This window comes from Hevea brasiliensis, chromosome 13, assembly GCF_030052815.1.
Source record: "Hevea brasiliensis isolate MT/VB/25A 57/8 chromosome 13, ASM3005281v1, whole genome shotgun sequence".
Classification (NCBI taxonomy): domain Eukaryota; kingdom Viridiplantae; phylum Streptophyta; class Magnoliopsida; order Malpighiales; family Euphorbiaceae; genus Hevea; species Hevea brasiliensis.
Window position 1 is genome coordinate 84,738,490 of NC_079505.1, and position 23,550 is coordinate 84,762,039.

Here is a 23,550-nt window from a genome sequence, read left to right on the forward strand (position 1 = left end):
AAGTATGTAGAAAATGCAAGCACATAAGTAAGTCAACAATTGATAAAATTAACCCACTTTGATGGCTCTAGTTGTGCATTTTGGATTAATATTATATATATATATATATATATATATATATATATATATATATATATATATATATATTTTATGGGTAAAATCTTTTAATTTTAAACTTTTGTATCTTAGTATATCATGCCCAACTATTTGAAAAATTTTTATATAAGCTACGTTTGTTTTATGAAAAAAAAAAATTTAACATTTAGGGTATTTAAGGAAAAAAATTAATAAAATATCTTTTATTTTTAAGAAAATAAAAAAATATATTTTTTATTTTTTAATTTTAGATTTTGATAATTTTATTAAAATGTGAAAATATTTTTTTATTTTTTATATTTTAATAATTTTATTAAAATGTAAAAATATTTATACACATATAACGTAAATATATATTATTACTTTAATATTATAATTAAATAATAAAAATATTTTATAAAAAAATATTTTTTATTAAAATGTTTTTATACGAATTATTTTTCATAAAACAAATGAAATTTAATTTATAAAATTTGTAATAATTAAATATAATTTTATCCTATTAATAATGCTTCTTTACATATATAACATGACAAGTGAAGAATAATTTCAATTTTTTTTAATTATTATTACATACTTAATATAAAGTCCTATTAATATAATGAGGAGTCCTACCAAGGGCTCTTCATGTCAAATTTGTGACGGGGAAGTAAACCGGCTGAATTCCTTACAAAATATGGTTTCACCCTTTGAAGCAAATTTGCAGACCATGGACAAACAACAAATTGAAATTATGCTAGTAGAAAGTAATATAATTATTTTTTTTATTAACTTATGTACCAAATAACCAAATTTTCATCTATAGCAGCGTCTTCAGACCCCAATAACCAGGTCATTCTAATGAAAAGGACTCGAGATTTAAGCTGGTCTAGATTATTCTTAGAAATCAAAATTTGCTAGTTTTTAAAGACGAATTCAATGTCAATAAGCTAGAACTCATTAATTAGTTTTATATTAATATAAATTTATAAAAATAACTAATTATATTATATAAATTTAATTTTTTATTAAATGATATATAATATTAATTTGATATATTAATATTAAAAAAATTTAATATAAATAATAAAATTATATCAGTTCGATCTCAATTGAGTTTTAAACCAAGCCAAATCTGAAACCTTGATCCTTAGCGTTAGTGTATAATTCTTCAAACTCAATTAGAAACCATACATACAAATATCTTCAAACACAACACTTCTTTTCCTACGCCCCTTTCCCTTGCCGCTTTTAGCCATCACTCTAGCGCTCTCCAAAGCAAAAGCCTAATGTTGCGTCTTGTTTCTCACCAATCCTCAAATTCTCCAACCCTCTGCAGACTGCAAGACTACAACAATTTCGTAGAACGCATTCCAGCCATATCACATAAAAATGCCGAGAGCCAACCAATTATATTAATCTGAAAAGCTCCAAAGCTTCTGGTTCTCCCCATTTCTCCCTAGAAAAGGGTAAAAGCTCCAGAATTGAAAATTGAACCTTTCTATTTTTTCTATTTATCTATCCGAGTAAACATAAAATGGGTATTTCGTTGAAGAAATAAATAATTTTTTTGTTTTTTTACCACCAAACCTTCTTCACAAGCCCACTACCAAACAAGACATTTATTCCACTTCATCTTTTTCGTTAAAATTTACTAAAATAAGCCCATTTAAAAAAAAAAATCCCAAAAATTCAAAGGCAATACCATCATGGAAATAAATAAATATAATTTGAAAACTCAACTGCTAACTACAAAGCAAATGCCTCCAATACCTCATCTCAGAATTCCTGTTGCTTTTTTATTTTCCTAGTTTTTTAAGTTATTGCCGCCTCCTATAAAACTCATCGCCAAAGCCTACCTATGAAGCCTTTCTTGTCCTTCTTCATCCTGTTCTCTAGTGATGGGAAATCAATATAATTATAGGCAAGGTCAAGAATGATGGGATTTCGAGGTATTGTTTTGAAGGCTGGAGGGAACACTTCAATGCGAGGAGGAGCCTTCACATTTGCATCGCCAACTGCAGACTCATAGGCATCAAGTTTCTCAAGAAGGGATTTTTCCACCTAACAAATTTAAATTAGCAAGCAAACCAAAGTAAGGTGTATGAATATCAGATGCAAGTGAACATAAACTTGGATACAAGTACGGCAAATATGTTGTTCATGGCAGTCCTCTTGTCTCTTCTAGGATAGATAATATGCAATAGATAAATACAGTGAATTCCTACAAGCTCAGTTACAAAAGAGAATGCACTAATAAATCACAAATATCACACGTCACTACAGCATAACAGATGTTATGATTCAGAATTACCCTGAATTTCAACTCATTTTAATAGTAGCCAAAAATGATACATACAAAGGCATGCACAAGTATTACTTCTAAAGCATCCAATAATAATTATGATCAAAATTTCCATCTGCTATAACAGATATAGTGACCATAATATTCCTATCATTTTGTATAAAAGAACATCAATGTACACGGCGCCCCCCGCCCCCCCCTTCTCTCTCTCCCCTCCCCCTCTCTCCCTAAATAAAAAAAAAAAAAAACCCCACCATGTTGGACGTGGGGAATACCACACAATTAAGATGCTTATATATTGAACTGACATTATTAATGCAAATCGTATGATAAGGTCCTGTTTTCAGGCATTTGACAAAATAAAAAACTAAATTTGTGCACTAGAATGATAAGAACAAACGGACAAGCATGTAAAGACTATCAAGTGCATCACAGATGCATGAGGTGCATCTGTGGGGATTGCTCAGTGCATGAAACTTCGGCACTATTTAAGGTCAGGATAACTTCAGAGTATTACAATGTGATCTTATATTCCCACGGAAATTAGTCAAACAATGTATAATAATCAAAATAAGGCAAAAAGAAAAGATAAATTGAAATACAAATATACAATGTTCCCTCCTGCAAGCTAGTCCTCTTCTTTGTTGCATAATTATATAATAAAGAATAAAAGACGGTTGGTTAATTTTAAAAGAAATAATAGAATCAAGCTCAGATTGCACCTTCTTGTCACCCCCGCTTAATGATATTGCAGAAACTTTCTTCGACAGGTTCTCCGGAGCTTTTTCTTCCTCCAAAATTCCTAATGCATGCTCTATACAACTATTAGATCTGCACCCATCGTATAATGTCTTCAGCTCTGTAATCATCATCTGTAATGCAAAATGATTAAGCAATCAAATATTAGATAGAACAAGTTATATGTCAGAACTCACAAATACAATCCTACACCCATGAAGCATTAATAGCTATTTTTGTGGATGAATTTACCATGCAATGAAGAATCTAGATTCGCACTAAAAATTGACAAGAAATTTCAATTAATTTTGTGGCAGAACTGCCAAAAAAGGGTCACAGTCCTTTTTCTAGGCTGAATCACCTCATCAGTGTTATTGAGAGGCTGAAAATTCTGTAAGGCATTCTCAGCAAGGGAACGAGCACGGCAGTATAATGCATATGCTTCTGTTCTCTTCCCAGCTAAGCTGTATGACTTTGCTAGGTAGAAGCACCTGCAAAAAAATCAGGAAGCATGAAAGATTAAGAACCCAAAATCGTGAAAATGGTTAGTTTCAATCACTTTGATAAGCAAGAGACCATAATTGCTATGGTATCCCTTTCTTCAAAACCCAATGAAAATGGGAAAAAAAAAGAGGAAAAAAACCGCAGTAGAAAAAAAGGACACTGAATATTATTATCCAGTAATTACATAGTAGAAACCCTAATAGATATAAATTGCAAAGCTTTTTCAATAACAACACAAAGCAAGACATTTGCCTCACCAGCTTTACATGATGGTAACCTGAAAAAATGCAATGTACAAATCCAGATCGCACTCTTACTACTTAAAACAAATTACTTGTGGAAGTAGACTTGCCTAGATGATTCACCTTGTCTATGTCTCAAACAGAAAAGGAACTTATCAAATGGCATCTTCCTTTTTTTTCTATGAAGAAAAAATTTTACATAAATGTCCTCATATAGAATGAAATGGCATGATGGTGCTGATTAAGATCAGTGATGAGGCCATAAATGAAAATGATAGTGTTAGTATTTAGTACAAAGTATAGTGCCAACAGAAACACATAAAGAAGATTCGGGCAAAAATAATTTAGTCACACATGGCAAAGACTCACAGGTAGAGAATAATCAACTGATTTAAGAAAATGGTCTGATTAAACAAAGGCAAAGGATGGTAACAAATGATGCATTCACAAAAGATACATCCTTTGAGTGAAATCATAGAACATAATGACAGTAGCCGACCCCAAAATAGACAAGGTTTATCATGATTAGTAAGACAGATATGACCTATGAGCTAAACTTAAATGTAGTTGCAATTCAATCTAATTAGTAGCAGCTCAGGTACAAACCTTTCAGCTCGGAAAGCCAAATTTCTAACTGAACAGTTTTCAGAGAATGCAATCTCCTCATGTTTTGTATCTCTTCCAGAACTAACTAAGTCAGAAAGATCAGATGTGTTCTGCCAAATGTAACATGATTATAAATAGCAGAATACATCACAAAAATCAGCAGCTTGAATCAATATTTTTATGAAGAGAAGTATGTTGACAATACATAGTAGAGTGAGACTGTTAACCTGCAACAAAAGATCATACAAGCGAACAAGCTCCTCAGGCTTGGCAACTTTCTCATTTTTGTCATCACAGCGCCTAGTAAGTTTACTCTTTGCAATGGTAACTAACAACTGGTTACGCTCAATTGTACGTTGTCCTAGTACAGCACTAACTGCTTTATCAAGGCCACTTAAGTCATCTTTTACACTGTCGGCATTACCTGCACTGACCTAGAAAATGCGAAGTGTCAGGAATACAAGTCTGGGAAATTGGAGGGAGAAAATGAATCACACAACTAAAAGCCTAAGAAAACATTGGAGGGGAAAACCTACTTGATGTTAAAATAAAACAAGCAAAAGAAGCTCCTATTTTTTTAATGAAATCTAGTAACACAATTGGCCGAAATTTCATACCAAGTCACTGCGAATGGAGCTTCTAGCTTCATGATAGGCAGTAAAAATTTTGTCAAAGATGACTAATTTTTTCTCTGCTGGGAGTGAATCGGTAGTAGGACCGTGCAAATCCTTCTCTAGTTCTTGAGCTGAAGAGATCATCAAACAACAAACAGAACTTGACTAGCCAAGCAAACAATAAAATAAATTGAAGGGAAACAAAGAAATATTTATAATGTGCATGTAACCACCTCAAGTCCACAATTACAGAATGAAAGCAAGTCCACAATACAATCATAACATAAAGACAACGCATACAAGCTTGTATGCTTCCTAGCATAGCAATGTCAAACTACACGGTGCTTGTGCCAAATACTAGCATTTTCCTATAGGTCTTGAGAACAGAAGACTCTTGTAATTATCAGAAACACAATCAAATTTCATATCCATGATTGTGCTGAGCAAAAACCACAGGGATGCATTGTGATTACTTGGCTTCAGCTATACTTTCCCATAAGAAAAAAATATACCAAATATAACCGCCTACTCAACCAAGCTTCAGTGTCAAATAGACTAGGTAAAAAATAGGTTGAAAAATAGAGATAGAAATTCCATATACAACCAGCCAACCATGTTGCTAGAAATACTATCACAGAGTAAATGAATGGGGTTATAAGACCATTGAACTTTTGGATTAGTCCGTGACATTTTGTAGATATGTGAACTGCCACTGCCCGCTTTTTTTCTTATAAATGATATTGTTATGTACTTGGGCTGTCATCTCCTTGGTGCCTTCCAATGATATTTTTTTTGCTAATCAAAAGATGTGAGAGAAAAAATAGAATTAAAAAGAAAAGGCTATACAAGATAATTACATATCAAATAGTAAATATATTACTTAGAAGCAATGTTTACCCCTCTAATCATTACTACTAGTAAAAAGTTACTGACCTTTTAAAATCGCAACCCGAGTTTTTGCATTTGATATTGGAAATTTGTGACCAAGCCAATGAAACTCTGTCAGGGAAGCTGCCTGTTGGGACCTTGCCTCAGCCATAACAGCCTGCAAAACAAGGAATTGGGAAAAAATAAAAAAAGGAGCAAGCATAATTAGAGAAACAAATATTCGCAAAATATTTCTCTAATCAGAATTTACAGAGTAGGAAGACTTAAAACCAGAAATTTAAGAGTCATCTATATGCTAATATATTTTCCATGCAGAATAATAATAATAATAATAATAATAATAATAATAATAATAATAATAATAATAATAATAACAAAATCATCCATATGCATCGTATAACATAATAAGGCTTGAAGTGGAGTTGATTGAATGTAAAAATGTAAGATTCGCTTTATAATTGGATCTATGATATGAGTATGAAGTACTGTTCTTTCTAAACGGATTAGATTTTCAAATAAGTGGCACAAGGATATAATATAAGCAGACCAACTGCTTTGAAGACAACTAAAGCAGGACGAGAGAATATAATCAATGAAATTACAATATAAAAAAAAAGGAAGAAGAAAGAAAGAAAGAAAGACGAGAAGAAGAAGAAAAAGAGGAAAAAGATATAATGCTTTAATTCCTGCTAAAATAATCAGCCTCACCTCCAATTTAGTTTTGAAGAGGTCCAATGCAGGACCTTCCATCTCACCAATTTGTAGGAGGTCAGACGTTTGTAGATTTGACCCGCCAATTTTGTGCCGGCAGTATCGAATACTAGGTTCCAGCTCCTCAACACGCTCACGGCATAAAAGCTGATTTTCCAGGCCCCCATATTTTCCCAGTTCCTCGTACACAGCTCTATATAATTAATCAAGTTAGTCAACGACAATATTTAATTAACAAAAAGGGGGAATAGCAACTGTAGCTTGACAATGTTGAAGAGCCATCGCAGCCATGTTGGAAATATTATAAAAGGGTCTGAAAGCAGCAACCCAATTTATATGCCAAAATAAATCAATATAACTGTTTAATGTTAAACATCAGGTTCAGCATTGTTTCCTCTTTTCTTATTATGTTAACTTAATCAGAAGAGAGGATAATTGTCTATGATACAGATTTAATGTTGATTATTTAAAGTGGATGATCACAATAGGACAAATGAAAACACGAAGGTAGTCCGCAACAAGCATGCCAGAATTCAACTAAATTGATTTATAATAATAGAATTCACATATTTGGAATAAATTCTAACCAGGTGAAATTCTATTGAACCCTATTGTTTGGAATAAATGAAAAATGAATTGAAGATATAGTCTCCTATATATCCTCTATTTAGGAAATAGGAGAAAAAAGTGCTTAAAGGGTGCTATATCTTTTTGCAGTTAAACCCATTACTTCTTAAAGTTCAATGAGCAAACAACACACTAACTTTTACAACTACGAAAGCAGCAATGAATAATAATTACATATGACGGAGAGAAGAATGACCTGGCACTTATGAAGTTCTTCAATGCAGTGTCCCAGTTCCGATCTTGTTCAAACAACAAATTGCCATTCATATAGGCAGCATATGCCTACAAAGTCAAAACTTTGTTAATTTAGAATGAAAAAGCCATATCATACTTCTAACCAATATAAAGGAAGATTCCAAATAGATAGTACAACTTCAGCAGTAGTAATAAGATATAAGAATTAAATACAAGTAACAAGATATAAGAATTAAATACAATTTGATAGTGCTAAATGATAATGCAATTGACTAAGTGAACACTATTAGAAAATGATAAACAGATGAGAGTGTATATCACTGGATTTTATCTCTTGAATTCACATTTGCATTTGAATCTTCAAACTCCCCAAAATAAGACGTAATTGAGCTGGAATTATAGAGAATGAACTTTCAAATTCCGACGCCTAAGATGTGTGAGGCTTGTATCTTAAAACACCCAATGCATAATTGTACCCTACAATTTTTATTTGCTCATGAATCCATCACCAGTGGTGAGAACTCACAACAACAATGAAATTTACTAAACATTTATGATGATTGTAGCTTTGAAAGCTTCACAAAAATGCATCCAAAAAAATAAAAACTATTCTATAATTACAGCTAGACTAGCCAACAGAAAATAGGACGCAACCATGAATGCTTGGCCATGTCCACAACCACGGAAGAAAATCTTTACTATGAAAATTCATTTTGATTGCTAACAAGAAGTATTATCCAAATCCAATAAAAAGATCCTAAATGGCAAAATCCCTATATCCTCAAAAAGTGCATTAAATTGTATTACAATAGTTATGAGATATGGGAGACCAAACACTGAAAACATGAAATAACCAAAGCAAAGGCACACCTCAGCTTCCAAAGATGTTCTGGAATCTCCCTTGGCAGCACACAGCCGTGAGAACTGATCAGCCCATTTTACAGCTTTCCTCAGTCTCCCAATCAGATATATGCGTTGTCTTCCATTTGGACCATCTGGAAGCTGTCGTTTCTCCATGGCATGGCTCCAAGCTCTCTCAGCAGAATAAAGAACCAGATGCAGAAACCTATTTCTCTTTCAAATAAAATAAATCATAAACTTGAAAGGCTATGAAACAAAATTTTACTTTCACCATCTCACAAACACTAACACTAATAGATACTCCAAAGAGTTAATTCTTATTTAGTAAACTAAACTAACCACCATTCTATCCAAAAAGGATTTCTAAACAGAACAAATATTAATTCTTATAACAAAATTACGGGACTGATGAGAAATGAGCTCTTCAAATACAAGAACTTATCATTTGTTTACTAATTTGGGCTCTTACTTTAAGAGTAATATGACCTAAATTTCTTGGCATCAAGTAAAATAAAAGGGCGTGCTATTTGTAGTGCAGATATGCACATTGAAACCACCCTCATATTACCATTGATAGCATAAATCCCAACATAGATAGGAAGCTCTTTTTTTTTTTTTTTTTTTCTTGCGCAGTCCGATGGATAATCAGCTACTAAAAAAAAAGACCGGAAAGCCAAGTTCCTAAAAAAGTTACCCCAGATGCATCAGCAACCAGGGAAGAGCTCATTCCAGCAGAGTTGTAAGAAGCATAATGAGAAAGAACAGGAGGGAAAAAAGGTACAAGCAAAAAATGAGAACATATAAAATCTGTTTTTAGACAAGACATACCTTACTTCAGTAACAGTGGATTCAGTTATAGCTCTACGAGTGTATTTTCCACGTCCATGGGTAAACTTCAATGATTTATATAACCTCCTGAGCCGAGCAGTACAATACCTCCTGCGCTTGAATAAGATTACTCAATTCAAACACAACATCCAAATTAGCAACATTCATATAGAAGTACTAGACCAAAAGCAAAGGTTTATACCGATAACGAGCATAATCTCCATGTCGCAACCCATGCTGCATCTGCGCAGACTTCAGCAGCTGCAACACTAGATTTTTAAAATTCACATCAATATCTCAGTTAATGTGCATAACTATCAGCCAATACTAAACATATATAAAGAAATATGAATCCATAAAAGAGACTAGAAATTCGCTCCACTTTAAAAATAGATGAAGAGGAAATAACCGTTGACTGAATATCTGGGATTGATCTGATAGGAATTGGATTTTGGAGCGTCAATTTCCATGTCCGTAGTTTCGCTCTCCTTCCCCATCAATCCTTCCAATGAACCCTCGCCACGCTAAAATAAATTAATCGCCGCCCGGTAAAAATCAATAGCAAAAAAAAAAAAAGGAGATTTGATCTTGTCAACATTTTAGAATTATTAGATCTGAAATTGGTGAGGTAAATGTTTTAGAAAAAACGTAGTCAGGAAATGTGCGGAAGAACCTGTTTCTATAGATTAAGACGGTGGCGCCTACAACCCGTAATGGATGGAATGCACCGGCGACTTTCTAAGGTGCCTTGCGCTTCCGGTACTGTCCTTGGTTTATGTGAGTTACGCTTGTGCTCGGGTTTTTAGGGAGCCAGTGACAAAATACAAAACGCTACCGTCCAACTCCGAGGAACCATACGGCGTCGGATCAAGTTCAGAATTTCCTTTTTTAAAATGAAATAATCTAACATTAAAAAAAATAGGAAAGAGAGAGGGGAGGTGCTACAGTTTATTTACTTATACATAAGCCTATTTTTCACAATTGTGATTGAATGGAGTATTATTATAAAAGAGTAGAAATTAATTAAATTTTTATTATAATAATTAAGTAAAAAAATTAATTAAAAGATTCAAAGAAATTTATGTTAATTTAAATAAGTGATTCTATATTCCTTGATTTCATATATATATATATATATATGGTGATGTAATTAAATAGATGGTTTATTGATATTTAATATTTTATTTTTATGATATGTAGAAAATTAAGAAAATTTTTAATAATATTGATGTCATAAAACTTATTTTATATTAATTATAAATTATGCACCAATTAAAATTGTAACTTTTTTTTATTATATGCATTACAAAATTATCTATAAAAATATTCAATTATAAATAAATTAATAACTTATTTTATTATATGCACTACTTTAATTATAAATAAATTTAATTAATAAAATGAATATGTATATACATATTCAATTTGCGAATGACATATAAAAAATAATTATTTTTTTCATAAAATAAATGCATACAAAAAATTATCACTTTACGTACAATTTGCGAGACAAATTATAATTTTCATAATTTTTTTTTTAAATTAATTTTATTTTATTTTAAACCAAATAACAACAAAACCATCAAATTTATTAACAAATCATGGACCGAGGCTGTTGTGCCTCTGCAGGACGCACGCCTTACATTGGCTTGAATGCTACTTTGAATTAATGTGGCAGGCAGCATTACAGTATGCTAATAGTCAATTGATCAACGCTCTAAGAACTAGGATGAATAATGGAACGCTTTCTACCCTGTGGTTGATCATTTTTAATTAAAAATCTACAAGGAAGGTGCGGATTTCCATTGGAGCAAGTTCAACAACTAGTGTTACAGGATCTACAGGTCTTCCTCTAGCCACCTTGGGTTCTTCTCCAGAGGAACCTTCTACTTTCCAAATTAGCCTCTTCCTCTCCATTGCTGCTCTCTCTTGGTTGGCAGATAGACTTGTCTCTGTTACTTTGTTTATCTGGTAGCCATCGAAGATAGAAGCATTCAGTTTTTTTTTTCCCTTGGCTGTAAGCAAAACAAGTTAATATTAGGAACTCATTCTTCTACCTTCTTGTATGGGAACACCTTTTTCAATTGTACACTTGCTGTGATCGACATATCCTTATCCTCTCCAATCTTGCAATTAAAGCATCAAAAGAAACAAAGGTTTTAGGATGAATTGGCAAAGAAAAATAATGGGAAAGTGGTATATAACATGAAGTAGCACCAAAATTAAGAATCATATAAAAGAAAACCATAACTAAAATACTGCGAGAGTAATTGATGAATGCATTCAGATTATTTGCTATTACATAACTGATCCCGCCCTAAATCAAGTTAAATGGTCAGCGCTTGGATAAAAAGTCCAACGTCGCAGTCAAATTATCAGCACTCAGTCAAATAGTCAGACTAAGCAAGAGATTGTGTGGGCAGCCCAGACCAAGCAAAAGATGCTCAGACAACCCGAACCGAGCAGAACTCAGACCGAGTAGAAGGCTGCTAAAAAAGAAAAAGAGTGACAACGCTCACCTGGTAAGCCGAGCATCAACTCTACTAAGCATCAGCAAGGCCAATCAAAGATAAAATCATATCTCCAGGAGGGAATATCTTGGGATATTAACCCCATATCCGAGATTCATGGGACTAGCTACAATGGCTACTTAGCCTTTGGTCTATAAATATGAGAAACAATCATTAATCAGGTACACTCACCCAGCCAAATTTTCTACAGAAGCTTTCTTTATTCAATCTACCTACTCTCAACACACATCACTAACTTGAGCATTGGAGTGGTTGGCCAAAAGGCCACCGAGCTCACTATTTCTTTCTATTTACAGGCTTACTTGGCACGTTAACTAGTCTTCAGAGGCTCACAGTCGCATCAATAACCAATTTGCTTTCTCTGAATTGTCTTTTCCATGACCAAGTTGTTACCAGAAAAGCAAGACACAAACTGAACAAGAGAAGTATGGAAGATAAACTACAAACCTCATATAAGTGTGCCAACCGAATCAAAACTTTTCCATCATCAAGTTCCTGCAGAGTTACAGAAAAAGTAAAGTCTTCAACTTGAAAATGCACCATTCATGTAACTTTATTATGTTCATCTTCAAAATATCAAATGGCCTAAGATGAAAGTAACTTCCCATTGTCATTTCAATTAGAAAGTATAGAGTACCCCACCAGCCAACTAATGTGCTGATTCATTCACCAGAACACTGAATGACTGTGCAGTTACTGTTCTCTGGAAATCATCTTTCACAACATTTTATTTTCTTGTTTTCATGATAGTTTAGCCCTTCAAACAGTATTTGGAAAGTAGTTTCTCAAACTCAGAAAACTGTTTCTTTTTTGGTTCATAAATAGGTTTATTTTAAAGTTGTCATCAAAACACTCTTGCCAAAGCAGTCTGCCAAAATAATTTCCTAACTCAGAACAATTCAATGTTTCTGACTTCTGAGAGACCCAAAAAAAAAAAAGAAAAAAAGGAACATGGCAACCAAATTGCTCTAATTGTCTTCACTATTTCCCTCTTTTCCTATCTAGAGAAATAACAAAAGGCAACAAAAGAAAGTTGTCTAACAAGGGAAAGAGAGATATACACCTGCAGGGTTATTATTGCAACATTATCTGGTAAAACATAGGAGGAATCCATTGCGGAAAAGGTTGTTACGTGAGCGTTTGTCCAATTGTTTCCATCCTGCAAAAGAAGGATATGCACATAAAACTTACAGGTAGACCACAAAAAGGAACAAGAATTCTTCAATGTCTTCTTTTCACCTGCTCTGTGAAGGCTAAGAGGAAAGGAGAATATATCTCCTGACCATATGATCGACGCCACTTAGCTCCCTCAGTTAAAGGATCTATTCTTAAATAGTACTTTCCCACAATCTGTAGATATATGTTTATCAAGTAAGCTACATGTCACAAATCAAGTACCAAAAAATCAAAATAATGGTTATCAGCAAATCCTTGAAAATATAACGGCTTAGTATGTGCTTACAGTCAATCCTGTGCATGCATCAAGAATACAAACTGTTTCATTCAGTGCCTCTCCAACTCCTCTAGAATCGTCTCGCAATAATCTCCTATGAGAAATGGGGAAAAAATAACCTCATAGGTAAATACTCCCAGGCTATGTCACATAATATTTACTGATGAACTTCAGAAGTAGGAACTCAAATTTATGGAAAGAAACAGGGAAACAGGCGCCAGAAAAGAAAGGGGTAAAAAACCTGTGGAGCATTAGTTCAAATTGCCCATCTGCAATACTTGATCCACCAACAGATCTATCTACTAGGATGGAGAACTCAGAACTATCATCTTTCATGTAAATTCCAAGATTAATCTGAATGACAAATAAAATACTTGTAATTTGGTGCTAATGAGAATGATCAACTACACACATATATCTTGTTTGAGTCTATGTATGTAACTTCAAATTGATGTTTTGAACTATCAAGTATCAGGAGGCCAAATTCTTGTTTATTGCGCAGTGCTTGCTATTATCCTTGCTAGGATAACAAGTTAGGACATTTTCTTCATTCTTATTGATCTTCTTCTAGGATTCAATAATCATAATCACAACTTTTCTATCGAGTGTTGAAGGGACAGAAGCACATTTAATATTGAAAAAAATTTTGCAGCAAATTATTATAGTTGCTGAAACTAAAGATCAAACATACAGGGTAATAATTTCCTGCAACAGGTTGATTCACTTGGAGGTCCCAATCTCTCCTGTAGTCTCGAATCTGCAAAGGAATAATTTCTTTAAGAGACATGCAACCACAAAATTAAATATTCCCAGCAACGTGTACCAGAACTGGAAACAGCGTACCCTTTCTATGAAATCACGCCCATTTGAATCTGTATAGAATGTTTTGTTGTTTTTTAGAGTTGTTGTGATCTTAGTTACAACCTCTTTGCCAATTCCATCATCAATTGGTATTGGCCCAACCTGAAATTGAGAATAGTGTTGATAAAAACAGTTCTTATATATACATATGAACGAACGGCTTTTCAAAAGACACTGTTTACAGTGGGAACAAAATTCAACTGCTTACAATGAACTCAACTTCAGCATGTTCTTTCCCCTTGTACACTCTGGTTATCTGTTTATTCATACAAGTGTTAATTATAGATGTATCAGCAACGTAATCTCTCAAATTTCTGACATTTGTCATCTAGGAGAAAATACATATACAAGGTCAAGCATATGATTCTACATTTCTCTATCATATGCAATGCATGAACTGGGCCTATTAGTGTAAACAAGAGAATGTTGTCATCTTATGAGATAAACTACCTGATATATCCATGAACTGATCCTCTGATGTATTTCATCCAGTAAAGGTCCTCGTAAAACAGTGAAAGCAACCTGAAATTGTCTAACCACTTAGTTGCTTGTTTGACAATGAATATGAGAAAGTTAATCTTTTTGGTCAAGCACTTGAGAGAGGACAATATATACCTGTCCTTCGGAGTTGATGGGATATGTACCATTTGGGCGAAATATGTACGCTCCAGAAGCCTTCAAGAAGTTAAGTTCAAGAAATAGTTACTTATAGTTTCCATATATGCAATCACACAACAATAATGTACAGACCAAAAAGTTGACAGAAAATAGAGGTGAAGAACCAATGATTCCAGAGGCCCTAATTGAAGGGACTAATACCTGAGAATCCTTGCTTCCATCATATCCAGCATAATAGCTATATAATTGCTCCACGGATACTTTGACCTTCAAATAAAAAGTATAGGCATATCAAAAAGTCATGTTTTGAGTAACAGAAGTACCTTTAACATTATAAAGTACATCATTTGAGTTAACGTGCTATTTGGAAATGTGCATAAAAATTGAACCAATTTCACATACCGAGCTTCTGCCATTTATATACTGAGTAAGTTTCCCTTCTTTCCCAGAATATATTAATTTTAAGTTTCCTGGCCCTATTTCAATTGAATCATTTTGAGTCACTTCTGTATTGTATACTTTTTGCCTTGAAACAGCAGCTGTAATCATAATACAGACAAATTGAACACACATCCGGCATCAATATCTTGGAGAATTTGACTTCACAATTTTCTACTGAAGAATGGGATTTCAAACACGTTATATTTCCATGCTGACCTGCCCGTTTAGTGGATGAGGTGGCACTGGAAATAATGTAAGTGCTGAAACCAAGAGGTGGTACGGATGCTGAAAATGCAAGCCAGTACTTGGGTGTCACATTTGGGGAGCTACCTACATATGCCATAGAATGGTAGTTTCTTATGCCTCTAGGGGTATCCAGTAGAGGCAGAAGTTGTGATTCAATTTCTCTTCCTACAGAATCTTTGACGTTGACATTTTCATTAATAACCTGTGTCAAGTTAGGCAATAAGCATGAAAATTTAAATATTACAAAATGAAGTGGTCATCTTTAACACAGGAAAAATAGGTGACTATACTTCAAGAAGCATATGTAAACTTGATGGACTATATATATATATATATATACTTCTAAGATATAAAATTGATCTAAACATAAGAACTCACAGGAATTCTTATAACATTCTCTCTTTTCCATCCCAGAGAATTGTAGACAACCACCACCTACAGAAGCAGATCCATTAAGGATGATCGATTTTAAGATCAAAAAAATTTATATTTTTTTTTTTTAATCCATCCAAAAAGAAAATAAAAGAAACAAGAATTCGTTTATATTCTTCATACCAGGCCTTTTCCATTTGAAAGATCAACTTCTGATCCAGGACAGTAACTTATATTCAGCAGGGGACACTGAAACAGTGAAATAAAGAAAAAATGAAAACAATATATTAATGTATCAGTTTCTCAGGTTGAAATATATATTTATATATATCAGTCAGTATTATAACTGTTTGTACACTTAAAACTATAGCTATCTATAGAAATGTAAAAGGCATTGTTAGTATTTGCCTGTTGAAACTTGATAGTTGTATTTGCGCAACCAGTTTTTGACTTAGACTCTGCTATGCACGACAGCGATGCTCCAACTACCTTCTCAGCCTGTGAGAGACATTATTAGATTTTAAGGAATTGAGGTAAAGCAGAATGACAGAAGCTACCAAGAAAATACTGGATCAATCAAAGTTAAACCTCCTTGTATCCTATTGACAGCCGTTTTGCATAATCATCAGCCACGTGCTGCTTCTCTGTTCCACTAACTGCATCATGATGTTGAGCAACTGCTAAAGCATCAGCCAGAGAATCTGTATTTGGTCCTGCTTTACTCCTCCCTTTAAAAAACTCTAATTGTCTCGCTGCCTGTTTTTATTCAAGTGCTCAATAAACATCATTTATCCAAAATTCTGCCAAGAACTAATCATATAAAGCTTACCAAATAGTAGCCACTCATTGTCCTAACATAACCTTTGATAGCAGGCCTGCTCGTAAAGAATCCAGTCCAGTAAGCATTTACCTCATCTGCATATCTGACATTTTCAACAGTCAAATTGTAACAACTTATAGGAACGGCTAAAAATGTGATTTCCAAATTTTGAACTTACGGGAAGTAGTCATCAGTCTTGAGCGGCCAAGATTCTTTTGCTGCATATTTTGCATCAGTGTATATTGATGGTGTTGAGTATAAGGCATTCACACGCCCATCCTGTAAACATTCCAATCTTGTATTTTCATTAACATTGAAAATTACAGAAAATACAAAGATCTAATGATTCCTTGATTTAAATGCAAAAGATCTTGATAAAATTGAAATCCCTGACAGAGAAAACTCAAAAGAATGATGGTAGCTCATGCAATAGATAAGTACAAGCTGTTATCAAAAAACTTATTCAACCATTAGAATGTTGCATCAACTATATTCATAACTCTTCATAAAAATGTTATATGAACATGCCCATTTTCTACTTGAACAAATAGCATAGATTGTGCCTATTTTGCAATCAAATGCAACATCAGCACCACTTAAGAAACCATTTTAGGTGTGACCATAATCACAGGGAACACTAACTTGATTCACATAATGAATAAACTTGTCCATCTGCCTGAACCAGGTGCGAGCATACTGGTACTTGAAATCTGTCCCCATAGTCCACATGATATGATTTGTCCGAGTTATGTTAGCCTGGAAAAGAGTAGACAAAAAGCAACTGTAATATGCCTTAACAGATTTCAACTTTTTCCTTCCAAATATCCCTCAACACAATCTCTTTCTTTAGCTTGCAAATCCACCTTTCTAACAGTAAAAAAACATAAGAAATGAAAATCTCTTTAAAGAGCATCTCTGATTGGATGATATATTGAACCCCATAAGAACCCTCAAGAATATGGTCATATAAATTTGGAAGGAAATTAAGTAAATTAGCATCATGATCTTACTTGAGACAGTGCAGCAGATACGAAATCATTCACACGATCAGGGACGTTGTAATCAAACAAATTGATGTTATCCTTCAAGTCAACAAAAAAAAAAAGTCACATAGTCCACAAAACACATCAAATATACCAACAATGCTAGGCTATTGATTTACCTGGACAATGGGGGACTCATCATCAACTTCAAAGTAGAAGTTGTCACTTGGAGGTTCATAATTCTTAGGGAATGCTCCAGCAAATATCTAAAAGAAAATAACTTGGTAAGAGAATACACAATGTGTCATCAAGAACACAAAATGGATAATAAAGTAAAATTTCAATTAAATAACAAATAGACTAAAGAAAAGATTAACACTCTTTTCTTTAACATTTGATTGAAAAAAGTTCAATTGCATCCTAAACAAATATGAAATACTAAGAAATACTCACCTGTGCAGATGAGCCTAGACTTTTAGACCCCCGCCAGACAACCTCAAGACTCTTCTCATCCTTCCTTTTAGCTCTGTCTTGATAATCAATACGAGCGAAAAAAATAGAGTCAAATCCAACCTGAGCCAACAATCAATAGTTTCAAATAAATTAGTAGATGATGCGCGTGAAAGTGTATCTTCAAGGGCCTTCTTTTTCTAAATTAACTTCCAAATTATGTGGTCCAATATCTCATCATTTCAACAAAAGAATTTCCCAGAATCATTAGCAACTGAATTACATCCAATATATTATTGTTCAACCATTGGCCAGATTGACACCATGCCTGTAGAGAAAAGATACCTCTGCCCCAAACAGATAAGCCTGTACTGCAGAATGTCCAAATGGATCAATTTGCCAACCAATTCTTGGTGTGACATTAAATTCTTCTTTGATAAATCGATGCCCTAAGGTTGTTTGATCAATCATATCAATGTAATGTGTAGTCGCCTCATCATGCATGCACATGCCCCCATTTCTGCAAAGCAAAAACTGAAAACCCATAACCAAAATGAAAAACGCCAAAAAATTTCCAATAATAATACATCTCCAACATGAAGCTCTAAACACTAATAAATTGACCTCAGTTTCCATTTCTACAAACCAATCTGCGAAAGTAACAAAATATATTGGCTCAAATGAGTCCATAAGAACATTGAAATCGAGTTTGATACAACTTAAATCCTGCATGTAATTAATGGGGGAAGCAAAAAAAAAGGAAAAGAAAAACAAAGGCTGTGGAGGTATATACTGTACACTACATTAACTCAAGTTGGCCGGAGCTGACAAGCTTCTTGACTATAATTTGAACTTCCGGGCTCTGGTCTCTCCACCAACGCTGAAAAAATGCCTGTATTATGCGGGCAAAAGGTGTTTTAATGGATTTTATTTTACGCTATTTTTAAAACAAATGTAAACTTTTTTCCTTGCCAAATTTGATGCCTTAAAAAATGATAAGTATCCATATTAATAACGTGTAACAGAAACCTGCTCAACATATATGAACTTGCGATTTTTATCTGCCAGCAATGCTGGCACCAAAGAATCCAGTACATTTTGCACACATGCTCCCTGCATAATATTCATCAAGTGAATTAGAAACCGAAACAGATTATTTACCATTGAAATAAACCATTGAAATAAAATTCCAAAACTCCAATAAAAGAATAAAAGACCTGAATGGAATTGTTAGATCCAACATAGTACTGATCAATAGTCTTTAACCAGCCAACATCATCGTGCGTATGAGGCACTAAGTGAACATTGATCTTCCCAGGAACAACGCTGGACGTAGTATTGTAAGCAATATACTTGGAATCCACACACAAGACGCTTAATAATATGATCAAGAAGCATGCTTGAATTGCCATCCTGATGGTTGTTTGAGTGATCAAACTGAGTCCCTTTAAATCCAAGGGAGAGAACCAGTAGAATAACATAAATAGCAATGGAAACAAAAGCGAATATCAAAGAAGACACCTTCGGAAATTCCTTCTGCTGCTTATTGTTTTGATCACAGTAAGTGAATTTTGTCGGTAAATACAGAACAAAGCATCACTTTCAAAAGGAAATGAAAGAAGCTAGCTAAGCCAGCTAGGGTTTGGGAAAGAAAATTAATAATTAAAAAATGGGTTGCTTTGGAATCATCTGCAGAATCCTTTGGTCTTTAAAATGAATATGGCCAAGTTTTGTCATCTATTGTTGACTGGAAAGTAGAAACAAGACTTGAGCTTATCTAGTCTATACTCTAGCTACTACCGGTCCACCGGAGACTCGGTCATTCCGAGTTAGTTCCGGTTAGAACGCCGGGAACAGAGGGGCAACCATTTTCCGTCAGTTGGGGGGTGGCAACCACCTCGCGCCGCTATAGAAGGTACCATTAACCATGCTTTAGCACAGTAACAGTGAGGCAGTAAATTGCTTACTCGTACACGAGACTACTTGACTAGTGCACTGCACGCAAAGCTTAGAGTGGGACCCACGGGAATCGGGAACGATAACCCATCTTATCCGGTACACACAGTATGATAAAAAAATAATAATAATAATAAATAAATAAAATCAGAACACTACCAATTAACTACCTCCCCAATCTTCAAGTGTCAGTCTGGCTACTCTCTCCTCGCCGGCCGGAGAGAGAAATACTAAAATGGCGTATGCGTCGCCCCTATTCGCTCCAACTACCTTCCGCGCTGCCAAACCTAGATTCTCTCGTCTTTCTTCCAAACCAAAAACGACCAGAACCGTAACCGTAGCCTGCATTCCTTCCCTCAGCACGGCCTCCGCCACCGACCTATCCTTATTTGATGGCCCTACCCTCGCCGTCATTGGTGGAGGCTCTGTGGCTGCGTTAGCCGCCGCTCTCTCCCTTACGGACCCCGAGCGTCGGCGCCGACTCCAGGCTGAGGAAGTCGGGGGCGGCGATAAGGAGGTGGTTAAAGAGTACTTCAACAATTCCGGATTCCAGCGGTGGAAGAAGATTTACGGAGAGACGGATGACGTTAATCGGGTACAGCTCGACATTAGGCTGGGCCACTCGAAGACGGTGGAGAATGTATTGAAGATGTTGAAAGACGAAGGTTCACTGGAAGGAGTCACTGTTTGTGACGCAGGTTGTGGTACAGGTTCTCTCGCGATTCCCTTGGCCAAAGAAGGAGCGATTGTTTCCGCAAGCGACATCTCGGCTGCTATGGTGGCGGAGGCTGAGAAGCAAGTAAGTTGTCCGTCTTCTTCTTGTTGTTAATTACGGAAAACATTAAACGGTAGAGTGATAAAATTTTCCAAATATTTTGCAGGCAAAAGAGCAGCTTCTAGCAGTCGGTGAAAATGCGGCACCTGCGTTGCCGAAATTTGAAGTGAAGGATCTAGAGAGCTTAGATGGGAAGTATGAAACTGTAGTATGCCTAGACGTTTTGATACATTACCCACAGAGTAAAGCAGATGGGATGATTGCCCATCTTGCATCTTTGGCAGAGAATCGACTGATTTTGAGTTTTGCACCAAGGACATTTTACTATGATCTATTAAAGAGAGTAGGGGAGTTGTTTCCCGGGCCTTCAAAGGCAACGAGAGCATATCTACATGCAGAGGCGGATGTGGAGAGAGCATTGAAGAAGGTTGGGTGGAGGATAAGAAATAGAGGCCTGATCACTACACAATTTTATTTTGCGAGGCTTGTTGAAGCTGTTCCTGCATAAAAGGAAGAGGGGGTAGATTTAAACTTTTAGTCTATTATCTTGTTGCTAGAAAGAAGTTCGTAATTAATTTGTAAAGCCATGAATTTTCCATATGTTTCGTCATCATACGCTTCTATTTTATGTATCCTTAGTGTATATTAGGTCGCTATGTATCTAAAATCTAATTCAACTTCACAAAGTCTTGTGGGTCAGGGTCATCTTTAACTTCATCATTGTCTTGGTTATCAATTCATAACATGAACATCCATCCTTGCTTCCCTGTCAACTTTCTTCTGGCCTTTGCACCATGTCTAATTTCTTGGTGGTTCTTAAGAAATCTAGTGCAAGTTGTTGATCATATTTTGTTTCAAGACTTACATAATCTAGCTAAATTTTTAATGCTTGAAGATCACTTGCATTAAGTGGAACAGGAATAAAAACTGTCTGATACATATCATATTGTTTCTTTACATGAAGCAGAAACCAAAAGGTAGTCCAATATGCATCAATAGGTTAATAATATTCAACTACAGTGCCCCTAGCTTCATAAAAATCTGTGTTTCATTGAGTTCTTTATAACTTCTCAGCAATTCTTACTAGAGCATCTGTGAGTTTATGGAGAACAGCAACTAAGTTATCATTATGCTCCTTCCTTTGGCTCCTATCCAATTCATAATTTATGTTCTGAGCTTCTAATTCAGCACTTAGCATGTTGCTGTTCCGCTCCAAAACTTTGATCAACTGATCTGCAAGATTGGTGTCCTCATATCCATTTGATGATAATCTCCTCCTCTTCCATTCTTTTTGGGATGTAGATCCCATCCATGTAGTAGAATCTGGATTTTTTTGTTTGGTTGTGCCTGCAGGAGAGTAGAACATTGATTCTTTTACACTATCTTCTTTTACTGACAGAAACAGCATCCACTATATTTTTCCATATAAATATTTAATTATGCTGATATGAATGCAAGTTTGTAAGAAATTTATGCGTAGCCTTGCTCTTCTGAAAACATGAGTTTTTTGCATTCTAACGATAAAGAGAGGAAGCAAATACAGCTTGCCACCTGCCAGCGCAGATCAATGGGACATACCTTGGAATTCTTTGGAACGATAAAATGCTACTCTTTAACAAGTTTGCAGTTTTGGGCCTCAAGAACGGTAATTGAAGACATTTTTACAATTCAGCATATTAAAATTTAGATGGATTAATTCCTCAAAAATAATTCAGATGGGTTAGAACCTCCCCAACCCAAATCACTAGCCAGCAAGTGTAAATTATCAATATAGAGAATTTGCTTTTCTTCAAATAAAGATGAAAAAAATGAAGAGGAAACATAAGTTTGGTACACGATTACCAGAAATAGGCTGCGTCCTACTGAGATCCTTAGTTGCAATGGTTTCCTTCTTAAGGCTACAGCGAATTTCATCCTGCCTTGATTGTTCAAAATCCGAAAATAAACAATCTGATGTAGCATTCTGACCACTGTCAAAAACTGCCTCATCCTCCTCCTCTTCCTGTTCCTCTGCTGCTGCTGCTGCCGCTTCATCTCCATCAGTGTTTTTTTCTGTCTTGACTGTAACAAGGGTCAATGGAATTGCTTCAGTAGCAAATAATCTTCCATTCAAGATGTCATAAACATCCCTGTCGAAGAAACTAGGCAACTTTCTTTCTCTCCTTACTTCATTCCTCATGTTCCAAAATGTTTCATCTGCATCTAGCCTCTGAGACTCCCAAATTTTGATTTTCTTAAAATCACCAAGCAGATTACTCCATCTTTTCCGGCATTGCACTGGTTCTCTGTTCACACCATGCTGTTTACAATATGATGAGATAGAATCCCACTTGGGTTGAATCTGATCTGACCCCAAGGCTGACGTGGATCTACGACCCCTGCAAACTCGATTCTCTACAACCTTCTTTCCCTCAATGAGGACAAATGTTTCTTCCTTACTCCATCGAGGGTGTCTTGTTGCCTTAAATCCATTACAAATGGCATCAAGTGCATGATGTTTTTGAATTTTATCAGGTTCAGGTAGTGTTGTAAACGGTTGTGCATCAATAGAGTCTGGTGCCATGACAAATGTGCTCCAGCAGGGGCACACAATTTGACAGCCAGTAATGCTAAAAGAGTGTATTCAACTTCATGGGGCAGGAGAACTTCACCTGCCCCGTTAAATAGGAGCTCAGTACCTCCTAAACATTTTCTGTAATTGATGAAGTTTCTAGCACAAATGGAAAAAAAAACTCCACCCTAATGGAATGTCCAAATAGAGGCATCACTTTCTTGTTTTGGGCTTTAAGATCAACTTTCCAAGGGTTCATCAGGTTGGGAGATTACCAGCCTGGAAATAGTTGCATCCAT

The 23,550-nt window shown here is 35.0% G+C and overlaps 4 protein-coding genes across 8 annotated transcripts; 1 reads left to right on the forward strand and 3 right to left on the reverse strand.

The window, feature by feature from the left end:
• Window positions 1-1,133: 1,133 nt before the first annotated feature.
• LOC110659699 (uncharacterized) lies at window positions 1,134-10,017 on the reverse strand. 4 transcript variants are annotated; one of them, XR_002495771.2, is made up of 15 exons: window positions 9,868-10,017; window positions 9,604-9,718; window positions 9,397-9,463; window positions 9,195-9,305; window positions 8,376-8,571; window positions 7,507-7,592; window positions 6,681-6,876; window positions 6,018-6,129; window positions 5,088-5,215; window positions 4,698-4,904; window positions 4,471-4,580; window positions 3,480-3,609; window positions 3,103-3,252; window positions 1,849-2,139; window positions 1,134-1,534 (listed from the first exon to the last, which is right to left on the reverse strand). XR_002495771.2 is itself a non-coding variant. In XM_021817707.2 (14 exons), exons 2-14 carry the CDS (start codon window positions 9,689-9,691, stop codon window positions 1,918-1,920), a joined length of 1,803 nt encoding a protein of 600 aa, XP_021673399.2. In that variant the 5' UTR covers window positions 9,692-9,718; window positions 9,868-10,017; the 3' UTR covers window positions 1,767-1,917. The 4 variants fall into 4 exon arrangements, 3 of the variants coding, with proteins under 3 accessions (XP_021673399.2, XP_057988608.1, XP_057988609.1); XM_021817707.2 differs by lacking the exon at window positions 1,134-1,534 and having other exon boundaries at window positions 1,767-2,139; XM_058132625.1 differs by lacking the exons at window positions 1,134-1,534; window positions 9,868-10,017 and having other exon boundaries at window positions 1,767-2,139; window positions 9,397-9,455.
• Window positions 10,018-10,762: 745 nt separating this feature from the next.
• LOC110659700 (probable alpha-mannosidase At5g13980) lies at window positions 10,763-19,934 on the reverse strand. Of its 2 annotated transcripts, XR_009142653.1 has the most exons (30): window positions 19,187-19,934; window positions 18,999-19,082; window positions 18,773-18,861; window positions 18,315-18,489; window positions 17,973-18,092; window positions 17,699-17,785; window positions 17,547-17,618; window positions 17,179-17,292; window positions 16,715-16,815; window positions 16,546-16,639; window positions 16,305-16,472; window positions 16,125-16,214; window positions 15,900-15,965; window positions 15,723-15,779; window positions 15,315-15,546; window positions 15,060-15,196; window positions 14,859-14,924; window positions 14,655-14,714; window positions 14,490-14,561; window positions 14,248-14,295; window positions 14,022-14,141; window positions 13,870-13,935; window positions 13,420-13,532; window positions 13,188-13,272; window positions 12,965-13,075; window positions 12,789-12,884; window positions 12,173-12,220; window positions 11,714-11,856; window positions 11,252-11,320; window positions 11,087-11,162 (listed from the first exon to the last, which is right to left on the reverse strand). XR_009142653.1 is itself a non-coding variant. In XM_058132627.1 (29 exons), exons 1-29 carry the CDS (start codon window positions 19,448-19,450, stop codon window positions 10,968-10,970), a joined length of 3,099 nt encoding a protein of 1,032 aa, XP_057988610.1. In that variant the 5' UTR covers window positions 19,451-19,934; the 3' UTR covers window positions 10,763-10,967. The 2 variants fall into 2 exon arrangements, 1 of the variants encoding a protein (XP_057988610.1); XM_058132627.1 differs by lacking the exon at window positions 11,714-11,856 and having other exon boundaries at window positions 10,763-11,162.
• Window positions 19,935-20,071: 137 nt separating this feature from the next.
• LOC110659675 (magnesium protoporphyrin IX methyltransferase, chloroplastic) lies at window positions 20,072-21,417 on the forward strand. Its single transcript, XM_021817675.2, has 2 exons — window positions 20,072-20,724; window positions 20,807-21,417. Exons 1-2 carry the CDS (start codon window positions 20,161-20,163, stop codon window positions 21,206-21,208), a joined length of 966 nt encoding a protein of 321 aa, XP_021673367.2. The 5' UTR covers window positions 20,072-20,160; the 3' UTR covers window positions 21,209-21,417.
• Window positions 21,418-21,610: 193 nt separating this feature from the next.
• On the reverse strand, window positions 21,611-23,355 carry LOC110659677 (trihelix transcription factor ASR3-like). The gene is made up of 2 exons (XM_021817678.2): window positions 22,543-23,355; window positions 21,611-22,047 (listed from the first exon to the last, which is right to left on the reverse strand). The coding sequence occupies exons 1-2, from the start codon at window positions 23,261-23,263 to the stop codon at window positions 21,761-21,763; spliced, it is 1,008 nt and encodes a 335-aa protein (XP_021673370.2). The 5' UTR covers window positions 23,264-23,355; the 3' UTR covers window positions 21,611-21,760.
• Between the last annotated feature and the right edge of the window lie 195 nt (window positions 23,356-23,550).

What these genes read in the sequence shown, in the direction of transcription:
- LOC110659699 (XM_021817707.2), bottom strand. Translation starts at nt 9,691, where the DNA reads ATGGGGAAGGAGAGCGAAACTACGGACATGGAAATTGACGCTCCAAAA. An exon ending in AAGAACTTCATAAGTGCCAG is followed by an intron (nt 6,877 to 7,506) that starts GTCATTCTTCTC and finishes TTAATTATATAG; the next exon opens with AGCTGTGTACGAGGAACTGG. An exon ending in TAAGCGGGGGTGACAAGAAG is followed by an intron (nt 2,140 to 3,102) that starts GTGCAATCTGAG and finishes TAAATTTGTTAG; the next exon opens with GTGGAAAAATCCCTTCTTGA.
- LOC110659700 (XM_058132627.1), bottom strand. Translation starts at nt 19,450, where the DNA reads ATGTTATTCTACTGGTTCTCTCCCTTGGATTTAAAGGGACTCAGTTTG. An exon ending in TTATTCATTATGTGAATCAA is followed by an intron (nt 16,816 to 17,178) that starts GTTAGTGTTCCC and finishes GAATGTTTACAG; the next exon opens with GATGGGCGTGTGAATGCCTT. An exon ending in AAGACTGATGACTACTTCCC is followed by an intron (nt 16,640 to 16,714) that starts GTAAGTTCAAAA and finishes TGAAAATGTCAG; the next exon opens with ATATGCAGATGAGGTAAATG.
- LOC110659675 (XM_021817675.2), top strand. Translation starts at nt 20,161, where the DNA reads ATGGCGTATGCGTCGCCCCTATTCGCTCCAACTACCTTCCGCGCTGCC. An exon ending in TGGCGGAGGCTGAGAAGCAA is followed by an intron (nt 20,725 to 20,806) that starts GTAAGTTGTCCG and finishes AATATTTTGCAG; the next exon opens with GCAAAAGAGCAGCTTCTAGC.
- LOC110659677 (XM_021817678.2), bottom strand. Translation starts at nt 23,263, where the DNA reads ATGGCACCAGACTCTATTGATGCACAACCGTTTACAACACTACCTGAA. An exon ending in TAGGACGCAGCCTATTTCTG is followed by an intron (nt 22,048 to 22,542) that starts GTAATCGTGTAC and finishes ACTCTCCTGCAG; the next exon opens with GCACAACCAAACAAAAAAAT.